Source organism: Phoca vitulina, unplaced genomic scaffold, assembly GCF_004348235.1.
Source record: "Phoca vitulina isolate PV1807 unplaced genomic scaffold, GSC_HSeal_1.0 scaffold15, whole genome shotgun sequence".
In the NCBI taxonomy this organism is placed as follows: Eukaryota; Metazoa; Chordata; class Mammalia; order Carnivora; family Phocidae; genus Phoca; species Phoca vitulina.
Genome location: NW_022589718.1, coordinates 24,124,906 through 24,148,197, shown reverse-complemented (window position 1 = coordinate 24,148,197; position 23,292 = coordinate 24,124,906). Strand labels below are relative to the sequence as shown.

At 41.8% G+C, this 23,292-nt stretch overlaps 1 protein-coding gene across 4 annotated transcripts in view; it reads left to right on the top strand.

Annotated features, from left to right (window-relative positions):
* FAM149A (family with sequence similarity 149 member A) overlaps positions 1-16,565 on the top strand; it is a 52,407-nt gene extending 35,842 nt beyond the window's left edge. For 2 of the 4 annotated variants that reach the window (XM_032413599.1, XM_032413602.1), the window contains exons 6-14: positions 73-243; positions 836-1,026; positions 2,026-2,180; positions 8,111-8,214; positions 8,714-8,926; positions 11,992-12,112; positions 13,280-13,408; positions 13,495-13,573; positions 16,249-16,565. In XM_032413599.1, the coding sequence (XP_032269490.1) occupies positions 73-243; positions 836-1,026; positions 2,026-2,180; positions 8,111-8,214; positions 8,714-8,926; positions 11,992-12,112; positions 13,280-13,408; positions 13,495-13,573; positions 16,249-16,322 (1,237 nt within the window). In that variant the 3' untranslated portion in view covers positions 16,323-16,565. The remainder of the gene's footprint in view (positions 1-72; positions 244-835; positions 1,027-2,025; positions 2,181-8,110; positions 8,215-8,713; positions 8,927-11,991; positions 12,113-13,279; positions 13,409-13,494; positions 13,574-16,248) is intronic. The other 2 variants (XM_032413600.1, XM_032413601.1) reach the window with 2 other exon arrangements.
* The last annotated feature ends 6,727 nt before the right edge of the window (positions 16,566-23,292 follow it).

Genomic DNA, 23,292 nt, shown 5'->3' with positions numbered 1-23,292 from the left:
CACCAAAATCATGCAAGCATTATAGTCTTGACGTTCTACAAACTCTCATGGAGGATCTACTTCTCCCCATAGATTGTGCGTCTCTGGCTCTCAAATACTCCCTGAGGTGTGCTCAGCCCCTGCCCTGCCAGGCCCCGAGGGCCCAGAGGTTGCTGGCCTAACGGCAGGCTCACCCCAGGAAGAAGAGGTTTATGACGTGGATGGAAAGATTGAAGAATATTTTGCTTTTGACAGAAAAGAAGAGTAAGTGGAATTTATTTAACATTGACTTAGTGTAATTATATTAATTTACTTGGCATTTATTTTGATTATTTGCTCATTTAGTGTCTTCTATATTTTTTACTTGTCCAAAAGATTTTCCATTCTTTTGAGAATAATATGCTTCCAAAAGCTTTTCAATTCCTAGCAGGATATGTCTATGCTAGATCAGTGCTTCCCTCCCCCGCCTTTTCTTGACAACATGGCACAGCTAGAAAACAAGAATTGTGTTCAGCATGCTGGTGAAAGTGGACGAGGCTCCTAGTAGCCTTCATTCCCTGAGGACTCCAGGCTGCCCTTCTAGAAAGACAAAGGGAAGGCCCAGTCTCTGCACTAAATACAGAGACTTAAATTGGTTCTTTGAAAAGAGCTACAAATATTGAATAATAAAAAGTTGCCTGTGGTTGAAAATGGATACATTAAAAAGTAACAATGTGCTGTGAAAAAAGAATGTTATGTTTATACACGTATAATGTACATGTGCATACATATTAGAGAGAGAGACAACTAGTTGGATAGTACTATTTTAACTTTAACCATTGATACTTTTAGTAATTACAATGGGTTTTGTTCTTAGTGATGATGAATGTCTTGAACAAAAATCAGCTCACCGCCATAGGATGTGGCGGAAACATGGACTTCCTCCCCTTTCTCCTCATGACTGTACCAAAGATGCGGTGGCTGCAGAAGTGTTTGATCACGTCTGGACGAGTGTGGTAGAGATATTGGAAGAGCTGATCAGAAAAAATTGGGAAGTTACACTCACAGGTACTTATTTGTAGCATTTGGCCCTAATGGAAAGAAAAAAAAGACCCCCGTTGCTCAGCTTTGTGTCTCCACCCAACTTGGCCACACCTAGGATATGATCGAGTGAGAAGAGAAGTAGGTTTTCTCCCCTTATTCATAAATGATCTTGAATCCCTTCAAAAAGGACATTATTATTATTTTGAGTTATAAAAATGGGGCGCCTGCGTGGCTCAATCGTTAAGCGTCTGCCTTCGGCTCATGTCATGATCCCAGGGTCCTGGGATCGAGCTTCGCATCGGGCTCCTTGCTCGGCGGGGAGCCTGCTTCTCCCTCTGCCTGCTGTTCCCCTGCTTGTGTTCCCTCTCTCGCTGTGTCTCTCTCTGTCAAATAAATAAATAAAATCTTTAAAAAAAATGTATACGCACTTTGGAACAATAACATAGAAATGCACAAGCAAGAAGCTTAAAGTCACTTTAAAAATCTCTAATAATAGGATAACTTCTCTAATAATGGGAGATCCGTTTTTAATTGTTTATGACTTTATTTGTAAAGCAAAATAGAAACATAGATAATTTAATAATCACTTCATTTAACCTTATAAAGTGTTCTCTTAACTACTTGAAATTGAGAAGAAACAAATCCTAGAAATGTCTGTGGTAGATGTTAATGGCTAATGTTATGGAATCAGTTTGTACAATAGGGTACTGCTCATGTTAATTTAAATATATTCTTTTTCCAGCCAAAGGGGTTAATTGGGATATTATAAAATACCAAGAATTTTTCTTGCCCCAGCGTATAATCCCTAGTTTTCTACCTACCACTGAAATGATAGGCATGTGTGTATGGAAAGCATCACGTCAGCCAATGACTCTGTGGGGTCTCTGCTCCATGCAGGGTTCAGTGGCCATAGCAGACTCACGATAACTCAAAAACAAAGATTCTCTTTGAACGGTGAATTTTATGTATATATATTTGATAACGTGTTTCCTAATAATATTAATTTTTTTGTTGTTGACACAGAAGGAAAGAAACAAAAAGAAAAATTGAAAGTAGCTGAGAATAAATCTCCACTGATACTCATTTCCCGTATTCACACTGATGCACCAAGTGTTCCCCCATCCAGAAGCTCTGAAGCCCGAAGCATATCCCTGGCTCCTCATCTTAATCCACCTCAGGTAGATGCTTTTCTGCTAGTATCTTTCTTTCCTTCAGTATTTTTTATCTCTGTCCTGGTTTGTCAGCGTGCTACTTTATTATGGCATGTTTGGTTCTGTTTGTCAATTAGACCAAAATTTAAAAATAATCTTTTCATGGAGTGTAGTAGCATCACCACGTTCTATAATAGAGTAGGGACACTCAGATTTGAGACTTATCACATGCTTGGAGCTGTAGAGCTCTTTCTATATTTTTAAGGAGAAAAAGTGCTTTTCCCCAACATTTCGCGCCTATTTGAAGGTTACGGATGTTCTCCTATCTTCCCACCAAATGATAAAAAACAAAAGTCAATGAGAATATGTTGGGTTCATTCAACATTTATTGAGTTTGCATTAAGTGCACTGTATTAGGTGTTTTGAGGAGATACATAGATGAACAAAGCATGGTCCCCAATCTAGTAAAAGGAAAAGCATAATACAAGTCACATGCAATACATTGTGTGAGTCATGTGCAAAACAAGGCCTTAGGAGAATAAAGAAGAGAGTGATTCATCCTGACTGGGGCTTGAGTCTTGATCTTTTAGGTTGGAGGTGAAAATTGAGCAGAAACATGAAGAAATGAGTAGGACTTGCATGGGTAGGAAGTCTGCATGGGTCATTTCAGGCCAAGGAGAGGCATGGAGGAATGAAAGGGGGCGTGTTTGGAGAACAATGATTGGGCGGAGTGGGGTTAGAGGCGAGGATGCTGGGACCAGCAGGGGCATTGAACCAAGACCAGGGCATTGAGAGTCAGGAATGGATGAGGGGATTATGTTGGACATGTTGGCTATGTATTTCCTCCTTAGGACCACCTTTGCAGTATCCCATAGGTTTTCGTTCTCATTGGTTTCCATGAATTAAGTTCTTCTTTAATTTCCTGGTCAACCCAAACACTCTTAAGCAGGATGGTGTTTAGCTTCCAAGTGTTTGAATTCCTTCCAATTTTTTTCTTGTGATTGAGTTCCAATTTCAAAGCACTGTGGTCTGAGAATATCCAGGGAATAATCTCAATCTTCTGGTATCAGTTGAGACCTGATTTGTGACCCAGTATGTGGTCTATTCTGGAGAAAGTTCCACGTGCGTTCAAGAAGAATGAGTATTCTGTTGTTTTAGGGTGGAATGTTCTGTATATATCTATGAAGTCCATCTGGTCCAGTGTGTCATTCAAATCTCTTGTTTCTTTGTTGATCTTCTGCTTAGTGGATTTGTCTATTGCTGAGAGTGGAGCGTTGAGGTCTCCTACTATTAAAATATTATTATCAATATGTTTCTTTATTTTGGGCACCTGGGTGGCTCAGTCGTTAAACGTCTGCCTTCGGCTCAGGTCATGATCCCAGGGTCCTGGGATCGAGCCCCGCATTGGGCTCCCTGCTCAGTGGGAGGCCTGCTTTTCCCTCTCCCACTCCCCCTGCTTGTGTTCCCTCTCTCGCTGTGTCTCTCTCTGTCAAATAAATAAATAAAATCTTTTTAAAAAATATGTTTCTTTATTTTGGTTAACAGTTGGCTTATGTAGTTGGCTGTTCCCATGTTGGGGGCAGAGATATTTACAATTGTTTGATCTTCTTGTTGGATAGACGCTTTAAGAATGATATAGTGTCCTTCTGTGTCTCCTACTACAGTCTTTAGCTTAAAATCTAATTTGTCTGATATGAGAATTGCTACCCCATCTTTCTTTTTAGGTCTGTTGGCATGAAAAATTGTTCTCCATCCCCTCACACATACACTTAGATGTATATTTAGGTTCAAAATGAGTCTCTTGTAGACAGCATATGGATGGGTCCTTTTTATCCAGTCTGCAACCCTGTGCTGTTTCATGGGAGCATTTAGGCCGTTCACGTTGAGAGTGATTATTGAAAGATATGATTTTATTGCCATCATGTTGCCTGTGAAGTCCTTGTTTCTATAGATTGTCTCTGTAAATTTCTGTTTTATATTACTCTTGGGGGTCTTTCTTATTTTATAGAACCCTCCCTTAATATTTCTTGCAGGGCCAGCTTGATGGTCACATATTCTTTCAGTTTCTGCTGGTCTTGGAAGCTCCTTGTCTCTCCATCCATTCTGAATGATAGCCTTGCCAGATAAATTATCCTTGGCTGCATGTTCTTCTCGTTTAGTACCCTGAATATGTTTTGCCAGCTCTTTCTGGCTTGCCAGGTCTCTGTGGACAGGTCTGATGTTATTCTGATGTTCCTCCCTCTGTGTGTAAGAAATCTCTTCCCCCTTGCCGCTTTCAAGATTGTTTCCTTGGATCTAAGATTTGCGAATTGTACAATTATATGTTGGGGTGTCAGTCTGTTCTCATTGATCTTGGGAGGGGTCCTCTCTACCTCTAGGACATGAATGTTTCTCTCATTTCCCAGATTAAGGAAGTTCTCAGCTACGATTTGCTCAAATATATCTTCTAGACCTCTCTCTCTCTCCTCCCCCTCTGGGATCCCAATAATTTCTGATATTGGAACGTTTCATTCTGTCACTAATCTCTCTCAGTTTGATTCCTTGGGTTTTAATTTGTTTTTCCCATGCTGCTTCAATTTCCATCTTTTCTATCATCTTATCCTCTATCTCACTAATTCGTTCTTCTGCCTCGGTTACCCTGGCAATCAGAGTATCCAGTTTAGACTGCATTTCATTCATAGCATTTTTAAGTTCGGCCTGATTAGATATAATTTCTGCCCTTAGAGATTCTATATTGTCGTTAATATTTTTCTCAGGCCTAGATATCACCTTGATAATTGTTACTCTGAAGTCTATTTCTGACATCTTGCTTATATCCATTTCCATTAGGTCTGTCGCAGAGGCCACAGTCTCTGAGTCTTTTCTTTGTTGGGGGTTCCTCCCCTTAGTCATTCTGTTGAGGGGTGGTTGTGGGAATGTACAGAATCCAAAGTATTAACCATGGCCCAAACAAGATGCACCTGTTTTATAGGGACCTTAGGGTTGTCGTCCTCTTGTTCTTCCAGCCTGTCTTCCGGGGGAGGGGCCTGCTGCGCTGTGACTCAGGCAACCAGGCTTGGGCAGAGTTGCCCTGCCCCCTGTGGGGGGAGGGGTGGAAGAGGACGGGGTATGGGCTCAGTGAAAACCATTTTTTTCGGGCTTTTGTTCTCTGGCGGCTTTTCACATCTCTTCCAAGAGTCAGAGCAGAAGTGACACATCCAAACCTCTGTCTCAGAACAGAGAGATCGCAGTCTGCTCTTCACTGAGCTCTCCAGGCCACACTGTCTCCATTTCTGTCTGCGCTGCTAAAACCCACAGCCTCTCTGGTTGTGCACCCCTCAGCAACTCTCCCAGCACTGGAACCCAGGCCGTCTCTGCCCTTCGTGCTTCTAAAACCATGAGCCACCCCTGGTTTGTGCGGGCCCATGCACCTGCAGCTCCTGGATCCTGTCTGGGGGCTGCACTAAAGTCCTTTCCCGGCCACTACCCGTCTCAAGTCTGTGCCCTGTCCCCAGCGTGGGAGGCTTTTGCGCTCCGGTGTTGTATCACCTTCCGGGCACCAGCTTATGGCGGCTCCCTCCCCTTCTGTTTATCTTCTGATATCTGCATGCAGAATCACAGCTTGCCGCTTTATACCTCAAGATCATGGGATATATTCTGTTTGTAGAGATCCAAATATATCTTCTTACATTTCAGGCTGATTTCGTGGGTGTTCAGAATGGTTTGGTAGATATCCAGCTCAATTCAGGGGACCGGTTGAAATAGGGTCCCCTACTCCTCCGCCATCTTTTCCATCTCCAAGGCTGAGCTTCTTCATGGGAGACCTTCAGTAGTGCTAAGGAGCTTAGACTATGTCCCTCACAGCTCGTCTTGTGTGGGGGAACAGAGAAAAAGGAAAAGTCAGGATTCCTGGTCTTGAGGTCTGTGCAGTTTAGCCAGAGGGAGTCAAGCCGTGCCAAGCCCTACTACACACATGCACACAGGTGCATGCACGCAACGTGAGGCAGCCAGGAGATGGTCGAGCGGGTGAGAGCTTGCGCTGTAGGACTACAAGTACAGGGTCCGACGTCACAGTTTATTAGCTCTGTGATCTTGAATCGGTCCCTCAAAGCCTTCGTCTCATTATCTGTGGGATCTGTGAGTCAGGGCGCTCTGAGAAGTAAACGAAATAAGACACATAGTGCAATGTGTAGTGTAGAGAAGGCACTCAATAAGCGTTAGTTTTCGTTATAACCAGACATGAATCGTATGCTATACCCCACCGTATGCTATCCTATCCTATCCTATATTGTAATTTGATGTCCTTTAGCTCATAAATGCCACGGAGTTCAGGGGGAAAGTGGTACACTTCCATAAAGTAGAGTGATACGTGAACCAAATCCTAAATGGTAGGTAACATTTAGTAAGGCTGCCTCGAGGCAGAGGCGGAAATATGCTCCCCGCATAGGAGCAAGTGAAGGGACAATCTTCGCAAGGTTGCCAGGACACAGAATAGTGTGTATGGTTCTGGGGGCAGAAGTTGAAAATAGAAATGTCTAATAGGATTGTTTTACTCTGTAGTGTAAGGGCTTTACAGTAAGCCTTCTTTGCTTTTGCTGTTCAAAATAAACTTTCAGAACTGCTACCGTTTATTGTATTTTTTGATCTTTTTAAACTGCTCAGGCAGGTTCAACAGTGTTCCCCACTTTGCATTTTCAAATATGCAGTACGAATCCCATAAAAATGGGCAGCTGATGACAACATGGAAAAGAATCCTTAAGTATTAGACAATATAAGTAAACTTGAGAAATATGGAAATTTTTAAGTCTAAAGGGTTTTTTACAAGTATTTTCTTTTTATAGCTTCTAATGGGTTTTGAAAATGTTTTTACAGCTGATTTGTTGTTTTCATTTGGATCAATGTTAAAAGAAAATGAATGGACAACAAAGTTGAAAGTAAAAATGAAGTATTATTAGAGCTTATTTTGAAATAAAGCGTCCTACTGGTAATTACAACAGGTCTTAATTTATTCCTCTAACATTTCTTTTTAATATTCAACATGGGGAAAATGTGACTGTGGCTTCTACATCTATTCTCCAACTAGAATATGATTCTAGTTTCAGAAATCCTGTTTCCCTGAATCTAAATGTTGTTTTCCATCCTAGTTGGCCATATCATGGGACCAGATAGGGAATTCATGATTATTTACCCTCACTTCATGCTTCCACCACTGTTATCTAATTTATTTCTCATATGAAGTATGTGTCATTATCCTCAACTTCAAGATTAGGGAATTAAGACTCCAAGAACAAAGTAATCTTTCCAAGACCACCTACCAGGGAGCTGTGGGAACTGGGATTCAAATGTAAGCCTTCGAGATCTGGTGTTTGGGTTTTTTCCCAGGCTATTGTGCCACTCCCAGGGCAGCCAGCTGGGGCCAGCTGTGAAGGATAGGGTAGGAGAAGAGGTCTGAGGCAACAGCTCAGTTAGGAGCTGGGGTACTCTTTCTTTGCTTCTCCAGATTCTCTCTCAAACTTCCTCCCCCTGGTGTGCTCTGGGGGAGCACTAGCAGTATGGAGGGCTCCCTTGTCCTGCAGCTCTAGGAGCTCAGAGCAAGGCGGGGAGAACGGCAGGACGTTGTTTACTTCTGGCCTCTCTGCCACATTCCACATTCCACCAATAACTGTGGCATTGGTGGCATTTCCACCAAGCAGCTACCCTGTCCAGATTCCAGAAATCTCTCCCTCATTATTTGCCGCTCCGGGCCTGCATATGGTAATGTGTCCCTGCTGTTACGTTGTTATATTGCCTGGGGGAATTAAGCCAGTCCTTGTTAATTTTTCTTCCCACATCTTTGTAAAATATCATCCGTGTTACATTTTTTCCTCAAATTAGCTGGTTGGAGTGTGCCATTTTTTTTCCTGCTGATTCCTGAGAGACACCGGTAATCACAATAGCACTGGGTGCTTTTTAATTTGTATTGTTTTTACTTTTCTCAGATTCATCGCTTCTCCAACAATTTTTATAGTGATTTGAGTGGTGTGATGACAATTCAAGCAAAGCCACTGCAGCAGAGACCTACCTATTTCTCAGATAGAACACAGTACGTATAAGAAATAATTACCCTGCCTCTTCTGTATGCTGGATACCCTTGAGCACTGAAGACTGCAGAGGATGTGGGATAAGGAGCATCCTGTTTAATCCCATATGCACTAGGTGTGCTTGAGCCCATTCGGGGAAGGAGACAGCCACGCATGAGAATGAAGACACACTATTCTAACATCAACCACAAAATGATCACCGTTAGGTTAGGGCAGATAGATAAGGGGAAGAGAGCTGTGAATTCTTAATCTTGTGGGGTATACTGTAGGATTACAATCAGTGAGAACCTTAGATTTTTTCCCCCCTATGGAAGATTCTTCATTGAAATAGAAATTGAATTGGAAATGATAGCCTGTCCATTCATTCAACCAATATTTAGGAGTGTCTTCTTGAGCCAGGCACTGTTCTAGACAATACCTAGTAACAGACACACGTATATGTGCCCTGTTGTCCTGAGGCTGACATCTGAGTCATCAGCCTGACTTCCATCCATCCCCCAGGAATGAGCAAGAGGACAGATCGTTGGGTGCAGGGCCCAGTGCCCTTTCTTTGGCACGGCACCGCCTGGGACGAACCTCCTCCGATGCTCGCATACTCCACACTTCTGAAAGGAAAACACCTGCGTACACGAGGCTGCCTTCTCTTACTTCAGACTCACAGAGGATGAAAACCCCCAATGTGTACAATGATGAAGTTCTTAGGGGAACAAAACTGTAAGTCCTGTCTCTCTCCTGGTAGACCAGATGTCACAGAGGACGGAGACGCTTGCCAGTTAGGGCTTATGGATTCGTATGCACGAAGCATCCTCTATCAAATTTTATGTGGCCACTTTCCAAGTAGTTCATGAATTTGAGTATTTCACATGAGTTGTGTTGCGTAGTCAAGTTGGCTGTATACTAGAATATAATGTCAGGTAATGTACCCATGGCCGTACGATAAAATGCGCCTGTAATGGTGAGGTGATCTTGGATGGGAAATCAGTGGCCTCATCTATAAAACTAACAGTTAGCTAATGCTTTCAAATTACATAATTAATTCTTTCTCATTATGAGGTTCAAAAAAATTAATGTGCATAAAATGCTACACAAATAAAAGGGACATACATAACTATTAGCTTTTTGTTTGTTTCAAATTTTCATTTAAATTCTAGTTAGTTAACACAGTGTGATATTGGTTTCAGAAGTAGCATAACTATTAGTTTTTATTTATCTCTAAGGCTATGCTTCGCTGCACGTGGGGAGTTTCAGAAAAGTTTTGACCTTAGGGATCAACTTCAAATCACTGCCTTGTTAGAAAGGAATCTGTCCCCTCCTTCACTGCAGAATTACGAAGGAGCAATCCAGCTTTCTCACTCATAAGGGCCAGTGTTTATTGGGTGCATTCTGTCACCAGCACCAGCTAAAGGAGTCACATTTATTATTTATTCCCTGCCACAAATGTTTTGAGTTGGTCTTCGTAGTATCCCAGATCCAAGGTGAAGAGACAGAGGCTGAGAGAAGTTGCATAACTTGCCCGAGATGATCCCACGAGGGAGAGAGAGGCAGACCTGGGACTCTGCACAGTGCTGTGGAGCTTTGGAGACCACGCCCCCGGGGCCCCTGGGGCCACCCGCCTCCTGCCTCAAGGGAGCTAGTGTTTAAGGGGTTGCCTTAGGCTCCCCCCCCCTGCAGGGGTGGGAGGCAAAGCAGCTGCCAGGGCTTAACCAGCCCCTGGGTTTTTCAGGATGCATTCCACAGTGCCAAGCCACGATTGGTTTTTTGATGGGTCACTGTTTCTTTCACAGTCTGGAACCGGTATTTCCAGCGTTATTTGGGGTATTCCGGTTATCCGGGGCTATTTGCTCTGGCAGTTCTTCCAGGAGCTCTCCCCCTCCTCCGTTCTCACTGGGGACCACCAGGGACCCCTCCCCCCTGCCGGTGTCACTAGCACCTCACTGGCCCTCTCTTCCTCCTCCCAGCCCACCTGGGCTCCACCGTCAGGCTTTCATCCCAAACCTTTTCTGTTTTCTATTGAAGTAAGTCAGATGCCTCCAGCTGTCCATTCCCTTCATGCTCTGGCCCCTTCTTATCTGTAGACCCATGTTTTTCAACTTTTTTGTTATTACTGCCATACTAAGGAGCCCTTTTAGACTCTTTTTCCTAATTCCTCCCCCACCCGTGGAATTTTAATGCCACAAATACACTGTGCAGTCTATGTACTGTTCTTTATATCTGTGTTTTATGCATAAAAAGAACAAGGTTTGTTTTTTTTTTGGTCCCACCAACAATTCATGTTTGCCCCTTGGGGGCAATGTCACCATCTTTGACTCTGCATTCCTATATCTTCCCATTACTTCTCCTCACCCATCTTGACTGGGGGCAGCCTTCTCATCTCTCTGACCCACAAACAGACCAGCTGTGTGTGTTCTGACTTCCGTGATTTTGTTCATGCTCTGTCTTTCACTTTTATTAAAATAAACTTTTTTTTTTTTTTAAACTATCAAAGTACAACAAGTTCTCTGTGGAACATTAGAACAATACCAAGAATATGAGTAGGTATCAAAGATCCCCTGTATGCCCAACACATAGAAATAGAAAAATGATAACTTGGTAAGATGACTACCAATTTTGTCTGTGGTTATGTTTCTTCTTTTCTCTTCTTTCCCTTATCTTTTTTCTAAGACTACATTATCCTACTATTGTAGCACTTTTTCATATGATTTTTTCACTTAATTCATATTTTCCATGTTGTTAAATATTTCTGAAAGCATGATTTTAATGACTAGAAAATAACATGTGGGTATGTGATAATCTATTAAGTATTTCCATTATGGAAACTTTTCATTCCTTCTATATTTTCACTATTATAATGTATAGTGAGCATCATTTTTTAAAAGATTTTATTTATTTATTTGTCAGAGAGAGAGAGCATGAGCCAGGGGAGGGGGTGGCAGAGGAAGAAGCAGACTCCCCACTGAGTAAGGAGCCCGATGAGGGACTCGATCCCAGGACCCCGGGAAAATGACCTGTGCCGAAGGCAGATGCTTAACTGACTGATGAGCCACCCAGGCGTCCCTGAACATCATGTTTATATAAATCATTTTTTTAACTTTTTATTAAATTTCAGTTAGTTAACATACAGTATAGTATTACTTTCAGGTGTACAATATCATTTTATATAAATCTTGATAAGGAAGACTTCAAATTGTGTCCTGGTGGTACAGTCCTAGAAGTAAAGCTACCAGGTCAAAGGTTATGGATATTTTTAAGACTCTTGAAATATTTTTCCAAAGCTCTTCCCAGAATGGTTCTCACAGTTTATAATCCCACTGGCAGGACACAAGGATCTTTCCTTGCAGCCTCTAAACTATGGGTAGTATATGTATTTTAAAACATCACAGGTCAAAAGGGTCATATTTTAGCTTTCATAACTTTATTATTAGTGAATAAATGAATTAGAATTTATCCTAGACAATCCATCTCTATTCTTGTGTATCATTCAAAACCTTGGATTCCTTATTGATTTCCGTCTGGATGATCATGTTTTCAGGAACCTGCAAGGGCCTGGCACAGCCGAGCACTCAGTAAATACAGGTTGACATCACTGCTGACCGAGGAGGAGGTGACTGGAGCTTGTGGTCAGTCCCTCTCCACATTTGTCTTGCTGACACTTCTCATTCTACATGAGCATTTCTTTTTGGAAGGCAGTTGTGATTAGTAGTTCAGATGGGGAGCTTCGGGGGGGTCTGGCCCCCTCTGTCTGCAGCTAGCTGCTCAGCCAAATGTTGTTTTGTTTACAGGCAAACTGGCATGGGGTGTGTGTCCTCCCCACCGGTTCAAGCCTCCCGGAGCAGGTTACCCCCAATAGGCTCAGAGACTGGTGAGCAGAATGTGGCAGTTCCTGGATCTCGACCTGTTTCTGTAAGACAGATTTCATTCTGTTTAAGTGCACCATTTAGATTGTCTCTTGGGAAACAGACAAACAAGCAGAATATAATGTTGACCTTCCCAATGAACTCAGTGCCATCAAATGTCTCATCATCTGCTTCCTGAAAGTAACTGGCTTGCGACAAGGGACAGGAGGTGGGAGGGTTAATTCACTGTTTTGTGAAATACAAACATGATTTGAACTAAGTCAGAAAGTTCAGGTGTCAAGGAACATCTGATAGGACGGTAGAGGGAACTAAAGAGCATGAAGGTCAGGTCAGGAGACAGGGAGATCTGTGTTTGAACCCTGCCGGGTGAACTCTGTATGACTTGTAGACATATTCTCCCTGCACCTTAATTTTCTCACCCGTAAAAGGGTCAAAGTGATTCCTTCCTCAAAGAATTGTTATAAGGGTGAAATGAATTTATAGATGGTAGATTATGCCTGCATAAAGTAAGACCTCAGGAAAACACCTGTGGCATTTTTATCAGCCCTCATTCTCACACCTGCACCCATGCTCAATGCGGCCACACGATGGCAAATGGTCTGGGCAGGTCTGGGGTCCCTAGTCTGCATAACCACATTTCCCCCCAGATGTACAATGACTCCTCACTTCACTCCCATGCAAGTAACTTGTCTCTGCTTCGCAAAACATAGAAGGACCCCAGTTGTGGGAGCATAAAGGACTAAAGAGAAAACCCAACAGAAACGTTTTCTCTTGCATTCCTTTGCCTCCTCGAGTACTGCAATAGAACCCATTCCTAGAGAGGCAGGAGTTGCAAAGGGTTGATGTGTAACCTTAGGATGTTGTGGCTTAGAGTAAAGTCATAAAAGAAGGCAAACATCACATTAAAAAAAAAAAAAGCCTGATGCTTCACAAATGCAAAATTACATGGCTATTATAATTTAACAGTAAGAATTTTAGGTGGTTAAGTTTTTGAATCCATGTTTATTTCTGAGGTCACTACCATTTAATCAGGTTACATAATAAAATTACATAATTAAAATGTATATTGATATTCATGCGTGATGGACCTTATACTTCACAGTATATAAATAAAAGTTTTGATTTAACAAGTGAATGAGCACATAGAGATCTTCTTTTGCCTTTTTTAAGGATTGCATTTACCTTAAACCAGAACATATTATCCTTTATTCAGTACAGAGGGAGGCACCCACAGAACCGCGTGCTAAGTGCGATTCTGGACAGTTCAGAGCGATCGCCTCTTCGAGAAAGATCTTTGACTATAGAACACTTTTCAAGACCCAGCACGACCCATGCGTTTCGGGTGGGTTGCCTGTTAACCCTAAATATGATTTTTAAAAATGTCTGAAACAATAAAACTCATCCCTCATTTTATTTTTCTTCCAATAGTTAGATACTCCCCGGAAAGGTCCGTTGACCCTGATGGAATTTGCCGGCCACACATGGACAAGTCAGAGTTTCTTCACAGGTCAGTTTTCTCCACATATAAATAAAATGATATAATAGGTGAGGTTCAAGTTTTGGAAAGAGAAATTGAGGATTATCTACCTTAACAGGACTATTTTGACCATGTAGGAGGAAATACCAAGTGTTTCTCCGCTATGTCCGGACACAGAAGTCTCTAGAAAGAGCAAAACCTCAGAGATAAGCACCTATCCGCTGTTTGGCATAATGGGGAAAATGTGCCCAAACGCTCTTCATTAAATCAGAGGCCTCACTCTCAGCAAAAGGACAATTCTGTCTCATGAGTCTTACGAGAAATCAGTGTCTCTTTCTGCAATAGAGTTTTCATGTTTTCCATGAAACCTTAATCTTAGTTCTCTTTGAAGACCTAATTATAAAAATGCTTCATAAAATTAATACAAATATTCTAACTATTTTATAATGGAGAGTTGTACAGATAAATACTTATTTTCAGCCTAGTAGCTATTTTTAGAGTAAAGTTTCTAGTCTGAATTCAGGCCACTGATGTTTCAGTTTTCAAAACTGTTGCCAGCATTTTTTTTTTTTTAAAGATTTTATTTATTTATTTGACAGAGAGAGACACAGCGAGAGAGGGAACACAAGCAGGGGGAAGTGGGAGAGGGAGAAGCAGGCTTCCCGCTGAGCAGGGAGCCCCATGTGGGGCTCGATCCCAGGACACTGGGATCATGACCCGAGCTGAAGGCAGACGCTTAACGACTGGGCCACCCAGGCGTCCGCCAGCATTTTTGTTTAAGGAGGCAACATAGGGTCGTCATGAGTTGTGATATTCTGGAATCAAATGCCTGTTTTCCATCCTACTTGCTGAGCTGTCTTAGGAGAGCCTCAGCCTCTCTGGGCCTCAAGTTCCTCTTTTATAATAGTCTGGGTGGATAAAACCATTGTTGGAAAAACATATGCAAAGGACTTAGCTAGATTCCAGGCATCTATTCTTTGTTTAAAAATTATGAATAATTTGTATTCTAGATAATCTGAAATGTAAAGGATAATTCGGTGTTCTAAGGCAAATGCTATAGTTTAAAAATAAATCTGGGGGGCGCCTGGGTGGCTCAGTTGGTTAAGCGACTGCCTTCGGCTCAGGTCATGATCCTGGAGTCCCTGGATCGAGTCCCGCATCGGGCTCCCTGCTCGGCAGGGAGTCTGCTTCTCCCTCTGACCCTCCCCCCTCTCATGTGCTCTCTCTCTCTCTCTCTCTCTCATTCTCTCTCTCAAATAAATAAATGAAGTCTTTAAAAAAAATAAAATAAAATAAAAATAAAAAAATAAAAATATATCTGGTAAAAGGGAAGCACTGGGACAGCACAGCAATTTTGTCACTGTTTACACCAGCCCTTCTATAGTTCTGTAGCGGAGTGGTGTCCAAGATTCTTAAGCCCTTTACAATTTTTCTCCTATGTGAATAGCCCTAAGCTACTGTGGCTTTCTGTCGCTTTTCTTTGTATATTCCCTAGCAGCGCTCACTCTCACTGTCAGTGATGGTAATTTGTTCTCTAAAAGGCAGCCATGCCCTGTTACAAGTATCGGTCTGACGTGTAGATGGTTGGAGGAAAGTAGGCATCAAAGCGTGTTTATTAATAAATGACAACGTGCCAAGTGCTCACTCTGTGCCAAGTTCTGTGCTGAGGGCCGGCATTCAAACACCGAAGACGTTTTGGTCTGTGCCTCAAGGAACACTCAGTGTAGTAGGGAAGATGGAAAGGACCACGAGGGAGGTGAGCAGGACCGCCAGCTGGATATGCAGACGGGTAGACAGACAGAGAGGCTTCCCAGAGGAGCCAAGAGCCATGCCATGCAGGATGGGCATCACGTGGTACGTGAGAGAGAGAGAGAGAGAGAGAGAGAGAGATTCCACGGGTGGCCAGGAGACCGTGGTGCTGAAGGAGAGAGCTCATGGAATTTTGATGAATTCATTTTTGGAGATGTTGCCTGTAGCATGTTGACTGGAGCTATCTAATAGTTTGTTGGGCACCCAGGGTTAGAGGTTCAGAGAGGGAACTGGGCTCTGAATTTGTTTTAAATCTGCACACTTAATTTCCCCCCAATACTAAGTCAGTATATTCTCTTATCGATAATTTTGTGACTATTGTTACTGATGGTCAGAAGCCTTTTTCATTTCTATAAGAGTAACTGAGGGTGCATGAGAGAGATATTCTTGTATTTCTAAGCATTCATTTTCTTTTCCTCTGACAAGCAGGTGTGTAATCTCTTTCTTAACCTTTGCTTCTGGGTCAGAAACAACAGGAGCTATTAACTTACCAACATTTGTTCTGTGGCAGAAAAAAAAGAGAAAAGGAGAAGCTGTGGGGTATCCCCACAGGGGATTGGAAGGATCTCTTCAGGCAGCTGACATTGCTTCTGTCCCCATGAAGTAGTAGGGCCGCCAGACCACCTGGGTCTCAGGGATCCACCTCTGCGTAGAAGGTTCTAGTAAACCCACCCGCTCTGGGAGGACACAGGGCCAGCACCCAGGCTTTAGTGGAGGGGAGCCCCCTTCTTTCTTCTCAGGACCCAAAACGACAGTTTTTGTCTATTTCCTGGTTTATGTAAAAGTGACATGAAAATAGTTTTTTTCTTTTTTAAAAATATCATCTGCATGGAATCCTTTTGAGAGCTGGAATTATTAACATTTTAATGAGAGTTACTTTTTGGTTGGTGTTTCAGGTTCACAATATCCACCTAAATCTTTTCAGAGGACGACTCTGACTACAAGAAAGAGATTCCAAGTGGCATCTTGATGGAACTTGGACTTCAAAGCCTCAGCACACCATTTATCGCTTGAAAAATGGAAGAACAAGTATTATACTATGTATCTGTTTGTCTGACAGTGAGATGTGAGCCTGTCTGAGAGAAATGCAAACAAATAAACAACTTAACTTTGAACACTTGCATTGCAAAGAGAATACAAGTCAAATTCACCAACCTTCTTTACTGGAAGCATTACAATAAAAGTTCTTTAGGCTTTGCTCGGAAGAATCTGATCTGTGTTTATCATCCATCATTTTATCAATTATACACAGACACACATGTAATTAGTGTATGTTTACACATACTACTTAACAATGTGAGAGGATATTATCTAGGAATATGCCATTTTGTAACGTTGTGTTTTGAAATGTGTTTTTTGTCTCATTCTGTCTTTGAGCCATCAAAATCCTGGTCACTAATAGACATCACTCCCTTCTCTAGGAAATAGCAAAGCCATCTTTGATACAATATGCCAGTTTAACTAAGGTTCAGATGATCCTAATCATTGCTCTGACTTTCTTACACCTTTTTTAAAAACGTACTTTAGTCACAAGCCTCTTTGAGGAATGTCAGTGGCTGTCTCCCGAGCCAATTAGGTTTTACTGGTTTTCTTGCTCAAACTCAGACGGTTTATTCAAAAGTAGCCCAAACTTATTGATTTTTAAAGCTGAATATCAACATAATTAAAATAAATTATGTATGGTTTCCTCTTCGTTGTTTGCAGGCGAAGGTGTTCATCCACTGGAGGGAAGGTTTCAGCAGACCTCATCCTCATTTAATCACAGTGTGACCTTTGCTCAGATGTCAACTCTGCCAAAAGCCTTCCCGATCCCTCTGCCTAAAGTAGCAGTTCTTTCCTCTCTGTCCCCTTGCCCTGCTTTGTTTTCCTTCAGAGCACGTGTCCCTATCTGCTAGTCATATAGAAAATGGAATAGGGAATGCCAAGGAGAAGTGATTGACTGTAGGCCAGGCTCTAGGGCCATTTTCTTTGCTCCCCCACCCCATGTTTTTCCTCTATAGAGACTTGTATTCTTAGGCTCACTTTTAGATTCTCAGATCTCAAATCACCATAATTTCCTTTTTTCTATCAGATACTTATAGTTTATCAGTCTATTTTTTATTAATCCAAAATGAAACTTTATCTATCTATCTATCTGTCTATCTATCTATCTATCTATCTATCATCATATAAATGTATGATAAATTATTTTCAGACATATTTCTGGTTGTAAGAAAAGAGGATCTTGGCCTATTTATAGATGTCTGCAGTTGAAAAGTGTGTTGGGACTGGAATTAGCGTTGTCCTTGACCACAGAGTGACAGAACAAACATGACGCTAGCTAGAGTCGTCATGCCTCTGACTGATCATTTCTCCCTTACATTCCTGACTCATTTCTTACACTAACGGAGCATGTTAGGGAGTAGATGGATGGCCAAAGCTCTGTAACTCTAGGTAATATTTTTAATGCTCAGTTACCCATACAAAGCAGACTGGAGCATTTTGAGAATTTTCTAAATTCTCCCTCAACATCAGCTTATAGAAACTTTCAAGAGAAAATATAGTTGGTTTTTTTTTTTTAAGATTTTATTTATTCATTTGACAGAGAGAGACACAGTGAGAGAGGGAACGCAAGCAGGGGGAGTGGGAGAGGGAGAAGCAGGCTTCCCGCAGAGCGAGGAGCCCGATACGGGGCTCGATCCCAGGACCCTGGGATCATGACCTGAGCCGAAGGCAGAAGCTTAATGACTGAGCCACCCAGGTGCCCCGAAAATATTGGTCTTAACAGCCCCCAAATATGAGGAATTACTCGACATGGGAGCAGTCTGGAGTCCCGGTTCCTGTGGGCCTCTAGTTTGGTTTCTCTGGTCCCTAATTATGCCTAACTGTACCCTTTCTATCCACCCTGCTCTTAACAGAACTGCTCAGGCTAATTTCTGCCCATTTCCAGGAACCATGCAACTCCTTCACTAATCAGCGCAGACTTCTTAGAAGGAAAATGGTATTCATTCTAAACTAACATTAAGGTAGAGTATCCAAGATAAATTATTTTCTCATGCAGAACCACTGAATATATTTTATGGTAGCTTTACTTTATGTGGCTTCTGAGTTTTGTAAATGATAATCTATTATTTATATATGTATTGATAAAAATGCTTTCAAAGATAGAACCCGGTGCAGCAATCCTGATTTGCATCTTCTAAATCTTTTCAAGAGGAGGATAAAGTATGATTTTAGAGATAATAGAGACTTGGTTCTGCCACTGACTTTAAAAACACTTGTTTATAGCATATATTTTTACACTTGTATTAAAGATAATATTTTATTTATAGGTTAAGTGAGATTTAGAGGTTAGTAAATAATGCTATGTCAAGGATGGTGCTTTTTGAACTGATTAGGGAAAAATTGGGGCAGTGTTTTCATAATAATCTACCTTGATAAATGAGTCTTAGAATTTCCCCGTTAAAAATTGAAAAAGACAAGTCGAATAACTCCTGAGATCAGTTTTTAAATGAAGGTTAATGACTACATTTACTGAAATGTCTGTTAATTCATCCAAAACCAAGGAAGAAATGAAGGAATTTTAAAATAATATAAAAACAGGGACACCTGGGTGGCTCGGTCAGTTAAATGTCTGCCTTCAGCTCAGGTCATGATCCCAGGGTTCTGGGATCGAGTCCCAAATCGGGCTCCCTGCTTGGCGGGGAGTCTGCTTCTCCCTCTGCCTGCAGCTTCCCCCTTCTTGTGCTCTCTCTCTCTCTCTCTCTCTGACAAATAAATAAAATCTTAAGAAAAAAAAAATATAAAAACATGTAAAATACCATAGAAAACTGCTAAATTTTATAAATTTAATATCAACGGAAGTATCCATACTGATGTTATTCTGAACTAGAACGGAATTTCCATGCCAATTATGAGGTACATTTTTATAAAATGTCATAAAACATGTGGGTATTATATTTTTATTGTCCCTGCTTCATTATGACCACAGATCTTATTCAGGAATTTTAGCTCTTTAATTTTTAATAAAAGTATTGAAAGAATTTTCAAGACTTCATTACACTCATAAAACTTCTTTCCATTCCCAATTTTTATATTATTTGTGTACCTCTCCAGTTTCTAATACACGGGTTATTCACTCATTTATTTCTAACTGCATAGCATACTTTTCCCAGTAAATTAAAAATACATAACCATACATGTTTGGGAGGGTTTATCTCATTTATGAATACCCCAATATAAGCTTTTTTTCCCCCAGGCAATGACATTCCTGTGTGATCATCATGGATTTATTATTTCATCAAATATTCACCAAGCACCTTCTTTGTGTCAGATTCTGTTCTAAACATTGGACTGAACAAGACAAAGTCCAAAGTCTTTGCCCTAATAGAACTTAGATTCTAGCAGAGGAGGACGATTATAAACAAATCGATACCAACATGATGCAAGGTCGTGTAGTAATAGTGCTGTGAAGAAACGTACAAAGGGGTGAGTAACAGTGGAAAAAGCTGCAACTTTAGATAAAATAGTCAGGAAAGGCTTTATTGCAGAGGTAATATTTGAGCAAAGACTTGAAGATAGGAAAAGAAACATGTATATATGAAAAAGCATTCTAGACAGGAAAAAACACACAGCCCTAAAACAGGAGCATACCTGGAGGTTTGAGGAACAGAAAAGAGGCCAGTGGGACATGGCATAGAATTAACAAGCGGGTGTATAATAGGAGATGAGATCGGCGAAGTAATTGGAGCCGAAGGGTTACAATCCTTTTTGACCTTGGAAATGGTAAATTATCTGAAATAGGAAGCCCCTGGAGGGTTTTCAGGAGGAGTGATGTAATCTGACTCCAGAGGATGTTCAGGATCAGATGATAGTGGTACAGCTGGTGAGGAGTCAAGGGACTTTGGATATCTTTTGAAATTTGAGTCAATAGGATTTGCTTTTGCATTGTATATGGACTGTGACGAAAAGGAATCAAGATTGATTCCTACGCTTTGGCTTAACACTAGGGAGCATGCTGTGAATGTCATGTTTGAGATGCCTATAAGAGGGGCGCCTGGGTGGCTCAGTTGGTTAAGCATCTGCCAGTCAGTTAAGCATCTGCCTTTGGCTCAGGTCATGATCCCAGGGTCCTAGGATCAAGTCCCGCATCAGGCTCCCTGCTCAGTGGAGAGTCTGCTTATCCTTCTCCCTCTACGTCCCACCCTCCGCTCAGGCTCTCTCTCTCTCTCTCAAATAAATATTTTTTTTTTAAAAGAGAGATGCCTAGTAGATGCCTAAGTGGGGATGCTGAGACATTTGGTTAACTGTACCTGGGGTTTAGAGAAGAAGTACAGACTGGAGGGATATATTTGGCAACTGTCAACATCTAGATGGTATTTGAGTGCCAAAGTGGATGAAATAACCAAGAGACTGAGTGTAGACATGCAGGGAAAACAAGAGTTCTGGGCCCTAGGCCTCTTAACATCTAGAGGAACAGGATGTGAAGAGAAACTAGCAAAGCTAACTGAGAAGGAATGACTGGTGTGGGAGAACAAACATTAAAGAATGTGGAATGCTCAAAGTCAAGTGGGGGAAAAAAGTTTTCCGAGGAGGTGACAAGGACTCAAATATGTTGAATGCTGTTGATAAGGGCCAAGAAATGACTTAAAGACTTAGCCACAGGGAAGATACTGGTGACGTTGACAAGATCTGTGATAGCGAAATGGACAAGGCCTGATTGCAGAGGGTTCAGGAGAGAATATGAGGAGAGGAATTGAAGCCAACAGGCATGGCCAGTCTTTTGAGGGATTTTTCTGTAAAGGGGAGCAGGGGAATGGATCTAAAGGGAGATGTGGACTCAATCCTTTAGAAGAGAAAGAAAATAAAAATCATGTGATATACTTAAAGAGATTAAATACATTTTCTTAAGGTCTTAATGTGATTAAACAATATAGAAGTGAGTAGAAGACAAGAATATAGACAAGAATATAGAAGTGACTAAAAGACAAAAAGACAAAAGACAACTTATAGTGTAAGTTCTTCTCCATTCCCACTCCATAGAATTGATCAGTATTTTTCTTTCTAGACATTAGTTTAGCTGTAGAGAAAGAAACTTTTCTCCCAAAGATGACATGGCATTATATATTCCGTTCTGCAATATATATTGCAGTTATATAAAGATGACATGCATTATATATTCAGTTCTGCAACTTGTTTTATTATTTGTTTTCTACTTAGTATTTCATGAGCCTCTTTCCACATTGGTACTTACAGATGACTTAAAAAAAAAAAAATCAGTTGGAGAAAAGCCCTAGGCAGTGTTTCTCTACTTCAAAGAGGTCCTGTAAATGCCTGTGTGAAACCTATACAATAGCTGCAGATAAAACTAATCTAAGCAAAGTAGGAATCCAGAGCAGGTCTCAACTTACCACCTTCCTTGACACTTTTGCTATAGTTTAGGGACTTGCTACCAGGAGAGGGGCACTCCCAGCCCAAGCCCTTAAACAAACCGAGGGGTGGGGGGGGGGGGGGGGGGGGGAAGGGGGGGGATGGGTTAGCCTGGTGATGGGTATTAAAGAGGGCACGTACTGCATGGAGCACTGGGTGTTATACGCAAACAATGAATCATGGAACACTACATCAAAAATTAATGATGTAATGTATGGTGATTAACAATAACATAATAAAAAAATTTAAAAAAAAAGACTCTATATGAAAAAAAAATAAAGGGAAACCTCATCGGAAATGGAGGGGGAGGCCAGCAGGGGGAGCTCTCGCACCCTACCATTCTTCCTCAATTGCAGACCCAACGCAAAGAGAGGTACTTTACTATCCCAGGAGGGAGGGAGAAAAGTTTTTCTCCGCCCCTAGCAACAGCACAGCCAATGAGAGACTGTCACAGTTCAGCCAATGAGAAGCCACTACACTGGGAATTCCCACATTAGCCAATGGACTTTTTGTTTCTAACACACGGCCAATTCCCTCCTTCCTCTATAAAAGAGCTCTTTTTTTTCTTCTTTGTTCTCTGGGCTTGTCGATGGTTTTGCTGTCTTTCGTATGCCTCAAATTGCAGTTCTCTGCTACAACCAAGTATACTTCCCATTTTGCGGGTAAAATAACTGACAGTTTTATTTTGAAGGTTAAGGCACGATTGAGGTATCCCAGTCTGAGAAAAAGAGGGAAATTGGTAGTTAGGGACCACAACCCTTAGGCAGAATTCCAGCATCCTTGTCACTGTCCTTTTCCTTCTGCAGGCTCAGTGATTGGTCTTCATTCCCTTTTGGGATTACGTCAGAATTACTGTCTCCTTACCAAAACCTCCTTTCCCAGCTTCTCTGATTTCCACTTCTTTCAAAGGCGTTGACCTTTTCCCTGACTTGTTCTTTTAGGTGCTGGCTTTTCGGGGTCCCAAGGATATTTTGGAAAATATTTGGATCACAGCAACCCAGCTTTCCCTTCTCAATCAGGCACGTGATGCAAACTGAAAACTGGTGCTCCTAAGGTTGTTTTGTCCCTAAAACTCCCGTAGATCAGAGTAGATCGTGTTCTGAATGGTGCAGAAGCTGGGTGCAATCCCGGGGACAGGCAGCCAGTCCTAACAGTGGAACGCTGCAGGGTTGTGCAAGGAAGCATGAAGTTAGAGACCCTGTCGGGGGGGGGGGGGGGGGGGGGGAGGGATGGAGGGGACCAAAAAAAAGCTCCTAAGGTTGAATTTCAAACCGGATGCCTCTTTATTTCAATTTTTACACATATTGTCTCTAGCTGGAGTTCTCCTGTGACCAGCAGCAGGGACCTAAAACCCAAAGCTCAGCCCACCTGGGCCACGCGCGGCTGCCTCAAATTTCACTCTCATTCTCCTCCCACTTCACTTAAGTGCCTTCATTTACATTCAGCAACACTCTATGGAACCCCGAAGCTGTTTTCCCGGTCTTTCGGTTTCTGCTTGACCAAATAAAGAGGCCCGTGTGCATTACGTAGGT